The sequence below is a fragment of the Dasypus novemcinctus genome, chromosome 11, assembly GCF_030445035.2.
Source record: "Dasypus novemcinctus isolate mDasNov1 chromosome 11, mDasNov1.1.hap2, whole genome shotgun sequence".
In the NCBI taxonomy this organism is placed as follows: Eukaryota; Metazoa; Chordata; class Mammalia; order Cingulata; family Dasypodidae; genus Dasypus; species Dasypus novemcinctus.
Window position 1 is genome coordinate 5,519,111 of NC_080683.1, and position 11,590 is coordinate 5,530,700.

Here is an 11,590-nt window from a genome sequence, read left to right on the forward strand (position 1 = left end):
ATGATGAGGAGGTCGGCTGCGGCCGCCATGTTGGGAAGGTCGGCGCTTGCCTAACGGGCCGGCCATGATGAGACGGTCTGAGTCGGCCTTCAGGTCGCCATGTTGGGGAGGTCGGAGGGCTTGCAAGGGCGCGATATCTAAATAAATAGAGATTGGAGGATGATGGATGGATGGACGATAAATAGAGTAGATAGATAGGTGGGTAGTAGATAGGTATAAATAGATGACAGGTATCTATAGGTGGAGATATCGTTGTGGGTTTTTTTTTCCCCTCTCCCGGCTCCAGCTCTGTCTTTCACTGCATCTGTAAGACGGCAAGGTATTTTGTGCTAAACCCTCGACCGCTAGCGTCATCCTTGGCCTGTGGTAGGCACTTAGTAAAGTCGTATTAATTTAATGGGTGAATTATTTAATGGCGAAAGACAAGCCACTGCCTAGAGGAGGGAGACGGGTGTCCCTCTCTCGGTGTGACCCCTTCCGTGCCCAGGGAAGGCCTTCGTCTGGGTGATGGAGTAGACCTCAGGCATGCTCTGAGACTGGGTCCTGAGTTCGAGTCATGACTGGCTGACCTGTCTTCTCCTGGCCCACACTGAGCACCTAGCCTGCCCTAGGATCCAAGCAGCTCTCAAGGAGCTCAGCCTGGCTTCTCAGAGGAGGCTGTGTGGCTGGCTAGGGGGAGTTTTCCTAGGGAGAGATGGACACAGTCTTGTTGCTCTCACTCATGGTTCGGGACGTGAACTCCGGAGTGAGGTTTCATTTCGAATCCCACCTCCACCACTCGTAGATGTGCGAGCGTATCCAATCAACACTTCTGCCTGTTTGCTGGAAACCTCAGAAAGGTGCTATGCAGATTAGAAGAGTTCATTTGTCTAGGGTGCTTAGAACAGTGCCTGGCACATGCTTATAAGTATGTATACATCACCTACATCTCTGCAGCCTCAGTGCTGTGTAGAGCTCCCCTGTGGTTACATGCAGGCTCTTATCCGGAGCCCCCTGAAAGAAGCATGGAGCGTGGTGACAAACTTCCCTCCCCCTCTTTGTATTCCTTCCATATCCTGCCTCAACTCCCTTTTTATTGCCAGCCTGGTAGGTTCCAGTCGTTTCTACCCCTCCCATTGAGTTCTCCCCTCCCTCCTTGCCCCCTCCTTCTGGGATCTTCCTGTCCCGCTGCCCCCACAGGCCCACCCCCTATTCTTCACCTTGTCTCCTCCTGCCCTCCCTGGATCCCTGGCAATGACCCCTGCCAGGGTTTTGCATTCCTGCCACTTGCTTTACTATTCCACACTGGCCACAGAGGCTGGGAAAATTACAGCCTCGGTTTGTTCGGGCTTCCGTTGTTAGCCTCCCATCTCCCACGACTTAGCTGCTCCCATGTGGTGCGATTTCTCTCACCAAGTGTTGTTTTCCTTTTCTCTGCCTGTGTTTGCACGGAATGCCATGAATTTGATATAGTGATTGCCTAACACATATACCACATAATAGTATTTTATTTCTTTCTGAAGCACTGTTTGCATGACAAATGAGCTGGTAACATTTGTGCAACTCCTTGCAGCTGTGCGGTTCAATATATAAAAGAATGAGCCTTTCCGCCTTAATACTAGCCCTGTGTATTCTAAGAGGGTTTGAAAACTGATGCTTAAACAAAGTTAACGTTACAGCATTCCACAGAGTTATGGTCTATTTCATCACAGCCGATCTCAGGGCAATTTAAAAATATGTCCTGCACTGGAGCCACCCTCCGCGGTGGGCTGTGACAGCTCTCCTTGCGTTTGGGGATGTGGCCACTGCTCCACCCAGCCAGGACTGAGGAGCCCCGGCTTTCACCCTGTGCACCTGCTGTCTTCCCTCTAGCCTGGAACCCGTCACGTCTGCGGCAGGGGCCTTTTGCCTCCCGCGGTTCCCGGGCCCATCCTTCGGCCTCCACGGTGGCTCTTGGCCAACGCCGGCCTTGCCTGGCGGATCCAGCGGGCCTTTGGAGGGGTGAGCACAGGCACCCAGGCAACACCAACGGCTCCCGGGCCCTTGGACGTCAGCCTCCCTCACCACCTGCCCAGCCGTGGCCGTCGACCCTGCAGCCCAGAAGCCTCTCAAACCATGGCTTCCTCCCAGGCCGCCAGGCCCTCTGTTTTCCTCCCCACCTCCCAGCGCCTTGCGCCTTCCCCGGGTGTGTAGGCCCTCCTGGTCCTCTGTCAACATTCCCCACCCCAGGGCCCCTTTACCCACTTCAGCAAGGTCCGTTTCTTGCTTTTTAAATTTTTTCTCCGCACAGCCATCGCTGCACGCGTCCTTCACCGAACGTTCCAGCCTCCCAGCCTCAGGTGCATCTTTGTGGCTGCCGCCCCCGTCGGCAGCTGCACCCGAGGCCCTGTTGGGGTTCTCCCAGCCTGCCCGTGTGTGTCTCCCCGAGGCCCCAGTGCTGGGCCTCGACGGTGGGGACGCACGTTTCAAAGACAAGGGCAACCCTGCCGCGTCCCTGGCTGCCCGGGTGCCTTCTCCTCGCTTTGCGGTGGGGGCTTTAGCCGAGCCGCTCAGGCTGCGGTCCTTTCTCCTGATACACGAGAGGCCAAAGAGGGAAAGCGAGCGCCAGGGTCTCCGCCCCTTAGGAACGACATCCCCGCGCTCCGCGGAGGCGGGCGGCTGCTCCGAGGCTGCGCCCAGTTCCCGGGAGGGCGTGCCTTGCCGCCTTCCGTCCCGCGGCCTCGTGCTCGCTCAGCAGAGCCCGATGAGAAGATGAGAAAAACAGCCATGGGTCCTGTAGCGGGTTCCGCTCTCCTCCTCCTGGAAACGGGCCTGCACGTGCTCACCAGGACCTCGGAGGCGCTCGGGGCCGTGGGCTCGTCCTGCGCCCACCCCCCCGCCGACCTCTCACCTCCCTCTCTGCTGTTCTGGGCTCCTTTGGAACCAAAGGTGACTGCATGGGGAGAATGCGGCTCAGGAGCGGGGCAAGTAGGGGCCATGCGGGGCCCAGGATCACCTGCGATGACCGCTGCCCCCACCCGGGGACCACCCACCTTCTCGTTGCCGGTCTCAGTGCCCCGCGGAAGAGGAGAGGCGTGCTTCTCATCTGTCTCTGGGGCTGTGTCAATAAAGGGGGCAAGTAGAGTCACGGAGAAACACCCCATGGTTTAATGGGCAGTTATGCCACCTGCTTTCCGTCATCTGCTGGAAACGAAGCAAAACGCTCGCTCTTTGGGACTCTCGCGCTTTGATATCTGCGAGTAAGCGTTCTTTTAGAGGCCTGGAATACATTATACGATGTCAATAACAAATTGTGTATGAAGAAAAATGTAATGCTTTCAGAACATTTTCTTTTGGGCTTTGTCCATGATTAGATTATACTAAATTACAGAGTAGGGATATGCGGCAATTACTCTTTGCTTTTAACTATTCAATTTCATGGCAAATCCACATGGCTCCGTAATTATAAAATCACATGGATGTGGTTCCTGAGAAACTACCTCCTCATCTCCATCTTCTGAAGCTGACTTCAGGTTGCCTTGTAATTACGTGTGGTCCTGCTAAGTGTAAAGTATATTCCAGATGAAGACGGGGTAATCTGTAACTCTCCTTAATTGCTGGGTATCACAGAGAGTCTTACGGACCTTGCTAGATAAACCTCAGTGAGACGTGAGATTTATCAGAACTGCCTTGCTGGTTGATTCATCAGCCAAAGGCGTGCTGATGCAAAATACCAGAAACCTGTTGGCTCTTATATAGGGTATTTATTTGGGGTAAAAGCTTACAGTTAGAAGGCCCTAAAGAGTCCAACTCAAGGTGACTTCCTCACCCAAGTCTGTTGCCACGTGTTGAAGCAAGATGGCGGGCGACGTCTGCGAGGGTCCAGCCTTCCTCTCTGTTCAGGCTCCATGGGCCCAGCTTCTTCCCACCTCAGCTGTGGGCTGGAGGGCTGCTTTCTTTCTGGGCCTTCTTAGCGTCTCTCCTCTGCCACGTCCGTGGAGCTCTCTCTATGCCCGTGTATCTTCTTCTGTCCTCTTGAGTGAGTGCCCTTCTATATAGCCCACCGAGGGGGCAGGGACGCAACCGTGCACAGTGTGATGACGCGTCGAATCAAAGCCCTAACCTTAACGTCATCAAGTAAGCGTCAGACCTTTGAATCTAATACAATCAAAGGGTATCAAGCCCAGAGGAACAGACCAGTTCACAAACATAATCAGTATCTCTCTTTGGAATTCATAAATAATATCAAACTGCCCCGCCGGCTGTCTGGGCTCTCTGCCCACCTCTGGAGCTGGCTGGTTTCTGGTCCGGTCATTCTACAGCTGTGGCCAGCAGTGTGTCTCTCTCTTCTTGTTTTGTGGGAGACATGGCCGTTTCCTCTTGACTCTGCTCAGAGCCCTCCCCAACCCCCCGATTTTAATCTCTCCGTATGTGTCCCGGAAGCCCTCGGGTCCGCTGCCTTGGAAACTGGAGGGACTTGTTGGCGAAGAAGAAGACTTATTTTGAGTTGATCGTGAGAAATCCCACCATGGCAGGAGGAGGAAACCGAGAGAAGGAGCCAACACACCTGAAGAGCCTGCCGGAGCCTGTGCAGACAGGTGTGGGGGGCTGGGTCCTTACGGAGGAGCACGTCGGAGGCCGTGGGGTGAGGGCGAGACGGCGCAGCTCCGGGCTCTGAACAGCGCGTAGCAAGGCACTCGCTGAACTAATTCCTTTTTTAAAAATGCATGCCACCTGGCGTGACATGGCTTAGGGACCTCACTTCCTGTTTCGGTGCTGCCGCTCAGTCCCCAGCATCTTAGGGAGCACTCCCCAGAAAGCCCCAGGGCCCCCAGCCCAGAAACAGGCACCCCCTGCCGGTAACGGGGGGAGGGAGGCAGCCACACCCTAGCGGCGGGTGTGAGCCGAGGGCGCGGGAGGACACAGCGCCCCTGCTCACCACTTGGAAAGAGGCGGGGAGCATTTGTTTTTCTGCTCCTTGGAGCGTGTTACAGATAACGGGGGAGACCGCGTGGTGGAGCTGGGAAGGGCGAGGCGGCATCTTGGCTGCGGTTCCTCCCGGCGCCCGCTTTGTGGACCCCGGGGTCTCTCCCTCCCTTCTCGCCCGCATGTCCCGCTGCAGCCCTCCCCTCCGTTTATGACCGGCGTCTTGGCAGCGTTTTCTGGGAACCTGCAGCTGGGCTTGGGCTGACGAGCGCGTGCACTGGAAATGCACGTGCACGGGCCCGGCTGGGTCCCCGTCGATCTGGGTGTTCCTCAGGAGCGTTCCGAGCAGCCCGGGGGAGGTGGTTTTTCCCCTGGTAGCTACTTTCTACGGCGAGGCCCCCGTGTGCTTGGGTGGACATACAGAATGGACCCTGATTACCAGGAACCTCTGGACGGAGGGTCCTGGGTGGCCGTGGCTTATAAATGAACACACACTCGTTCGTGTTAAATTGAATTAGAATGGAGTCGCCACCCAGTTTTGTTTAGAAGGCAGAAGTGAGTGGGATGGCTGTGTAATTCTGCAGCAGATGCTGGGGCACCTAGTAACAAGGCGATAGTAATGACAGTAATCTGCTCTTCCTGGTACCTCCGTCCCCCGATCTCTAGGCAGAGATTACCACCTTGCTTTTGCAAAGGCTCATTGAGATGAAAGTGCGGCTAGGAAGTTACGCAGCCGGCAGTTGAGGGCAGAGGCCTGACAATCTTCCAGCCCATTAGATCTCAAACTCATCAGCAAACGGAAAACAGGCCAGCATTCGGGAGTCCTGAGTTCCAGTCCTTGCACTGCTACTGAGTCAGTTTGTGGGCAAAAAATGTCACCTCATGGGCCTCAGTTTCCTCCCCTATAATGCCAGGGCTGATGTGAATCTTCTGGTTCTGCGGGTCTACGTTAATATTTGAACACAGGCTTTACAAAAGGCACCCGTTTTGCTAACGGAGGCACCATTTCTGACCATCTCCCTCTGAGCATTCTCTTTTTCCCCTTTTTCTCACGACCGGAGTTTGCCCTTTAGAAATTAAAATATTAAATTAGAGAGTCATCTCTGTATATTTCACGGTTTATTTGCCGGAAAGGGATTTGCTTCCGAGAAGGCGTTTTCCTTCCAAGCGTAGCTGATGGGCCACGCAGGTTTCTGGGGCTCCCTCAGGCAGGAGGGTGCTCCCAGGTTTGTCCACCTTCTCCCAGGAGCTGGCAGGTCACTCAGCTGCTGGAGAAAGCAAAGGAGATTTGCACATCGGTCGTGTCAGCATGACCGCTTACGAAACTGCTTTCTAAAATTTGCCTGCAGATCTGAGGTTGGGGCAGGGGGAAGCATCCAAGGCAGGCTGGAGCCTGGGGGGAGCCGGCAGGCTTTGCAAGGCAACTGCGAGCTCTGCCTCCAGCTTCCTCTGCAGCCGGGGCCAGTAATTTCACCTCCCCGTTTCTCCATCTCTAACCACACATCCTCCCCGTCACTCCCCTCTCCTCCCGGGGATCACGCCCAAGTAATTAGTGGCTGCCAGGCAAGGGCTAAGCTTTGCACTTAGAACTCGGGCAGACTTTGGCCTGGGCAAGCCAACTGGGGCTCAGGAGTTCGATTTGCAGAAAGGATGAGAGAAAGGAAGGTTTTGGTGGCACGCTGCAGCCAAGGTCTCCTTCAGGACAGTCACCCAGCCTGGTGGTACTTAGGGAGGGAAATGATGAGATCTGAGCAAGGGGAGGCTGGTGGGGGGTGGGTGTTGATTCGCTATGACCCGCCCCCCCGGGCCCCGAGGCAGGGGCTCGAGGTGCCCCTTGTCGGGGAGTCGGCCTCCCCAGCCACCAGCTCCGAGATCAGGCGCCCTTCGGAGAAGGGGGGGGGGCACCCGCGGGAGACGAGAGCTTAATGTTCTCAAGTGTAAGTCAGGAAAACAAATCACGGCCCCCGAGCCCCGCGCGGGTGCGGGCGCGCGGCGGGAATATCAACAGCGGGTGGGTGGAGGACAGCGCCGGCCCCCCCGTACCACGCGGGCTGGACAGCAGCAGTTGGCTCACCAGCCCTTCCAGGGCTGCCCGGTACTTTTCCAGCTGCCGGGAGTTCATTCTCATTCCAATTTCCACAGGAGCAGTCAGCTGTGAAATAAGGCAGCGTTAACAAGGAGGGGGAGGCGGAGAGCGCCGCTAACCCCGGGCGCCCCGCAGGTGGCAGCGGCCCCGCGCCCCCCGCCCCCGGCCGCTGGGGCTGTCCGGGGATCCTGACACGGGCCCCCCACCTCTACCAGGGGGCTGGAGCGGAGACCTGTGGGAAGGGTCGGCCGGGCCGGGAGCCATGGCTTTGCACACGGGGCGGGGGGGGGGGGGCTCAAGCCCCCTCCCCAATAACGTAATATAATTGGGCGTGGATCTAAGTGCTTTACAAAACTAAGCTTCTTGATAACGCTACGAGGTAGGGATTTTTAGTGCCCCCCCATTTTGCACACCAGGAAACCAAGGCACAGAGAGGTCAAATAACTTGTGGAAGGCCACGCCGGTCAGTCAGCAGCAGAGGGAGTCGCCTTAAACGCAGGGGGCCGTGACCAGCAGGCTGCACTGCCACTCCCGCCACAGGGTGGCGAGCTGGACCCCAGGGGAGCCCAGCCGCGGGGAGGCTCCCCCAGGAGAGGCTGTTCTGGCCCCGCCCGTCCCGCCGGCACCCCAGCAGCTCTGGGTCAGCAGTCTGGCGGCCCAAACCAGCTGGCAGTCTCGGAGGCTCCCTGGCTCTCTGGAGAGACTCGCGGTAGAGGAGTCCCGGGGCCTGCACCCCGTCCTCCCACCCAGCCCCCCGCGGGTGGGACGTGGCCTTGGGACTGCCCGCTGGACCGGGGCGGGCACTCAGGATGCCTGCAGGACAACCCGGAAGCGCTCCCCAGGGTTCTGGGTCCAGCCCGGGGCCATGCAAAGCCCGTCTCTGGGTCTTGGTTTCCTCACTTTAAGAAAAGAGGAGGCCAGCCTGGGTGAGCCCCACGGGACCACCCAGCCTGGGGTCTCGGGGCTCTACGGGGATCCAACAGGGCGCGAGACACCTCCCAGGAGGAGGATGCCGCGTCGCTGTGACCTTCCACGGAAACCTTGGAGGTAGCGCCTTGAGCTCTGCCTTGGGGACATTGAGAGGGCAAGTCTGGGTGAGCGCCCCATGCCACCTGCATGACTCACCCCCAGCTCCCAAGGAGGTCGTGGCGGAACCCCTCTCTGCTGAGCATGTGACTGCGCCCCAGGTCACTACTTGGGCGCATGCCTGACCTTGCTGTTTGTAGCCAGAGCCTGGCTAATCCATCTAATCGCGGAGACTCTCCTCTCCCCGCTGAGCTTCAGGCTCTCCTCGCCACCTGTGCCACGTCTCTACGTGGGCACTCAGCTGGCATCTCACAGTTTTCAGGTCCAGCCTGACCTCCTGGCTTTCCCTGAATGTGGCAGGCCCCTCTGCCCCAGGGCCTTTGCACCAGCCCCCGCTCCTGCCCGGGCTGCTCTTCCCTTCGACAGCCTTGTGGCTCACCCCTCACTTCGTTCAGGTCTTTGCATGAAAACCGTCTTCTTAGGCAAGGCTGCTCTGATCATCCTGTTTAAGAACGCAAGCCCGCCCCGTCTCCTTTCTGCGTTTTATTCTCCTTCTCCGCACCGGTCCTGCTGTGCCTACCCTACTAGAGAGTTTGCTTGCTTCTCTTGCTCGGGTCTGTCTTCCCCGCGGGGCTGTGAGTCCACCAAGGCGGGTGATTTGCCTGTTTCGGTCACCGCCCTGCGCCCGTGCCTGGAGGAGCACCTCACACATAGCTAGGGAGCAGCCAAGATTCACTGCGTGAACAAATGGGTCTGTGCCGGCGAGGAGCTGGCCTGGACGGCTCAAGGGCCTCTCCAGCCCCGACGGTCAGCGCGTCCTCGGTGGCGCTGCAGGAGCAGCCCCTGGCTGGGTCCCTGGGTGCCTAGCTGGGGGCAGAGCTGCTGGTGTTCTCTCTAGAGGCCCACGCTGCCTCCTGGCTGGAGTCCTGCGCCCCTGTGTGCGGACCCTCCCACGTCAGAGCAGGCCCCTTCCCCAGACGTCAGCCCGGCCCTCCAGGCCCTGCCTGAGCCGGCCCTGCTGGCCTCCACACGCCCCGGTCCCAGGTGCAGCCCGAGCAGGGCGTCTGCGCGGCTGCCCGTGTGTTGGTGGGCTCTGCGCCAGCTCTGTGCGTGGGAGGCTCTGTCTCATCACCAAAGTCTCAAATCAGATGCCCTCTTCTCAGCGAGGCCTTCCCGGACCCCTCCCCCGGCCACGGCAGTGGGTGGGTGACCCCACCCAGTCACTCTCCATCGTTCTACCCTATTGGGTGCCTAAAAGTCTTTGCCTCCTCGTTCTTGTTCATCTCACTGCCTGCATGTCTTGCGCATTGCTGTGTTCCGGCACATTCCGTGGCCGGCTCTGTGGTGGGCAGGCCCTGCCTCCTCCCCAAGCCGGGGCCAGCGTCCCCTGCTGCCATCCTCTGCACTGCCCCCGGCATGACTCACCTGGATGATTTTGCTGTCCTCTTCCTCCGTGGGCGCCACGGAGTCCAGAGAAACGGCCTCCTGGGATCTCGGCTGCACGCTCAGGGATTTCTTCTGCCCTTTGTTCCACTCCTTCTCCTAGGGGGGCAGCATAGAACCGCACAAAACCTGCCCCCCTTGACCCTCTCAGCTGGCCCCTAGCCCGCCTGAGCGCCCCACAGACCGAAAGAGCCCCTCGGAGCTTCCCACCGAGAGGCCAGCGCGAAGAATCCGTGCCTTTGTAGTTAACACATTGCACCCAGACCGCTACTGGTAATTAAGGTAAAGTGCTGAAAATCACGGCTGCCCTTGGTGCATATGAAGCACGGAAATGTGTTTTTCTTAGCAGAGAGCCTATAAAAAAGGTGGGAAGACAGCCCGGCCTGTGCGGGCTCCGTGGGGTGGCCCGGGAACTTGGAGGCCCTCCGAGGTGGATTTATAAGAGGCAAGACAGGGAGATGAAGGATGGAGGAAGGCGCCTGCCGCTTCTTCAGAAAAATCCTGGTGCCTGGCAACTAGGAGGAGAAAAACCAGGGAGCAGACCAAGGCCAAGTGTCCCTCAGTCGCCATCTGCTCGCTTGTGCTCTATGGACTCGACTGTTTCTGTCTTGCCCCCAGGCGTCCTGGCGCCCTGCAGGCCGGGTCCCCGTGCCAAGATCAGACGCACCCCGTCCTCTGGTCTCTCTAAGGATGCTCTTGGGATGTTGCTCTCGGCCCGCCCTGCGAGGCGGTGATCCTAGAACATCGGTCACCTCAGGAGAGTGAATGGGCGGGACGGAAGGCGTGGCGGGAGGGCCGGGCATCTCCTCCCTCGGTTTCCTTTTCTGACCCCGAAGAAGGGGAGCTGGGCTCAGCCTGGTCTCAGCAGGTCCTAGACCCAGGGCAGGTCCAGACGGGCTCGGCTGCGGGGCTGTGCGAGCCTCTAGGCAGGACCGAGGTCGTGTGCTTGTCCCTGTCTCCGACGGGGGACACGGACGTCCCGTTTCCCCCTGGGTTAATGAGAACCATGTGCCCGCTCGGGCACTCAGAATGCCTCGGAGTCCAGCTGAGAGCGCAGGGAGGCAGCTGCAGCAGCCGCCTCCGTCAGGCCCTGTCACCTGGGTTCCCCGAGCCTGCCCTGTTCCCTCTCCGGCTCGAAGGAGCAGGCTGCTGATGCCCGCGTTTCCCGGAAGCCGCCTTCGTCCCCGCGTCGGCTCCTGTCGGTTCCCCCACACCATCCCGCCCCCCCAGCTCCACTCTCCCCTTTCCCCTGCAGGCTTCCAAGCAAGCTTCAGCCCACGGCGACCCCCTCCTCTGAACTTTTATGAGCAACATCCTTTATTGGACAATTAATCTTGTCCTGCCTTGTGACACCTCTTTTGTCTTCTACTGTTAGTTCGTTTGTCCTGTGCTGTGTCCTGGCTGACAGCCTGCTCCCTGGAAACCAGGGGAGGATTTAGCTTTCCCTGGAGGCCCTGGCCTGCCCCGGGGTGCTCCTTGTACACCAGCGGTGCTCCCTAAGCAGCTCCTGGCCTGCCCATTGGACATTTTCTTGGAAGGCTGGGCAGGGGTAGGGAAAGAATGATGCCAGGGGAACCACCGGCCCTTCTGAGCGACACAGGTGAGGGTGGGCAGGGAGGCGGCTGGCGTTGGGCGTTACCCGGGGTCCCGGTTCTCCAGCTCGTCCTGGTGTCCCTCAGACCCGGGCAGGACTTGTGCTCTCGCGAGGCTGCCGCCCCCTCGGCGGCCAGCAGGGGGAGGCAGCTCGGCGGGGACGGTGGAGGGGGCGGGCGGCTGGGGCGCGCCTTACCTGCATGCGCTGCAGCTCGCTGTAGGTGAAGATGGGCACAAAGGCTTCCGACTGGGAGGCCAGCATGGCGGCTGCGTGCAGCACCAGCAGCACGGCCACGGCCTTGCGGGGCACCATCCTGGGGCTGGACAACGACAAGGGGCCCCAGCCCCCGAGGTCAGGGTGCAGGGACGGGCGGCCGCCCTGGGAGGCGGGAGCCCTCGGTTCTGACCCACACCCCCTCTCCCCGAAGCTGTGTCATTCCGAGCCGGCCACTGAGCCTCTCTGACTTGAGTCCGGGCTCGGGGCTTTAGCAGGTGAGCTCTGAGCACCCCCTCTGCCCCAGAGCCATGGGGGGGCCACCCAGGTCCTGTCACACACCA

The 11,590-nt window shown here is 59.3% G+C and overlaps 1 protein-coding gene across 1 annotated transcript; it reads right to left on the bottom strand.

Moving 5' to 3' along the window:
- Window positions 1-6,671: 6,671 nt before the first annotated feature.
- MLN (motilin) lies at window positions 6,672-11,345 on the bottom strand. The gene is made up of 4 exons (XM_071218705.1): window positions 11,229-11,345; window positions 9,422-9,538; window positions 6,928-7,036; window positions 6,672-6,766 (listed from the first exon to the last, which is right to left on the bottom strand). Exons 1-4 carry the CDS (start codon window positions 11,343-11,345, stop codon window positions 6,672-6,674), a joined length of 438 nt encoding a protein of 145 aa, XP_071074806.1.
- Between the last annotated feature and the right edge of the window lie 245 nt (window positions 11,346-11,590).

Bases quoted from the DNA above. Each gene is read 5' to 3' on its own strand.
- MLN (XM_071218705.1), bottom strand. From the start codon at position 11,345: ATGGTGCCCCGCAAGGCCGTGGCCGTGCTGCTGGTGCTGCACGCAGCC. The intron at 9,539-11,228 runs GTAAGGCGCGCC...CTGCCCCCCTAG, and splicing joins GCGAGCTGCAGCGCATGCAG to GAGAAGGAGTGGAACAAAGG. The intron at 6,767-6,927 runs GTACGGGGGGGC...CCTTCTCCGAAG, and splicing joins GCTGCTGTCCAGCCCGCGTG to GGCGCCTGATCTCGGAGCTG.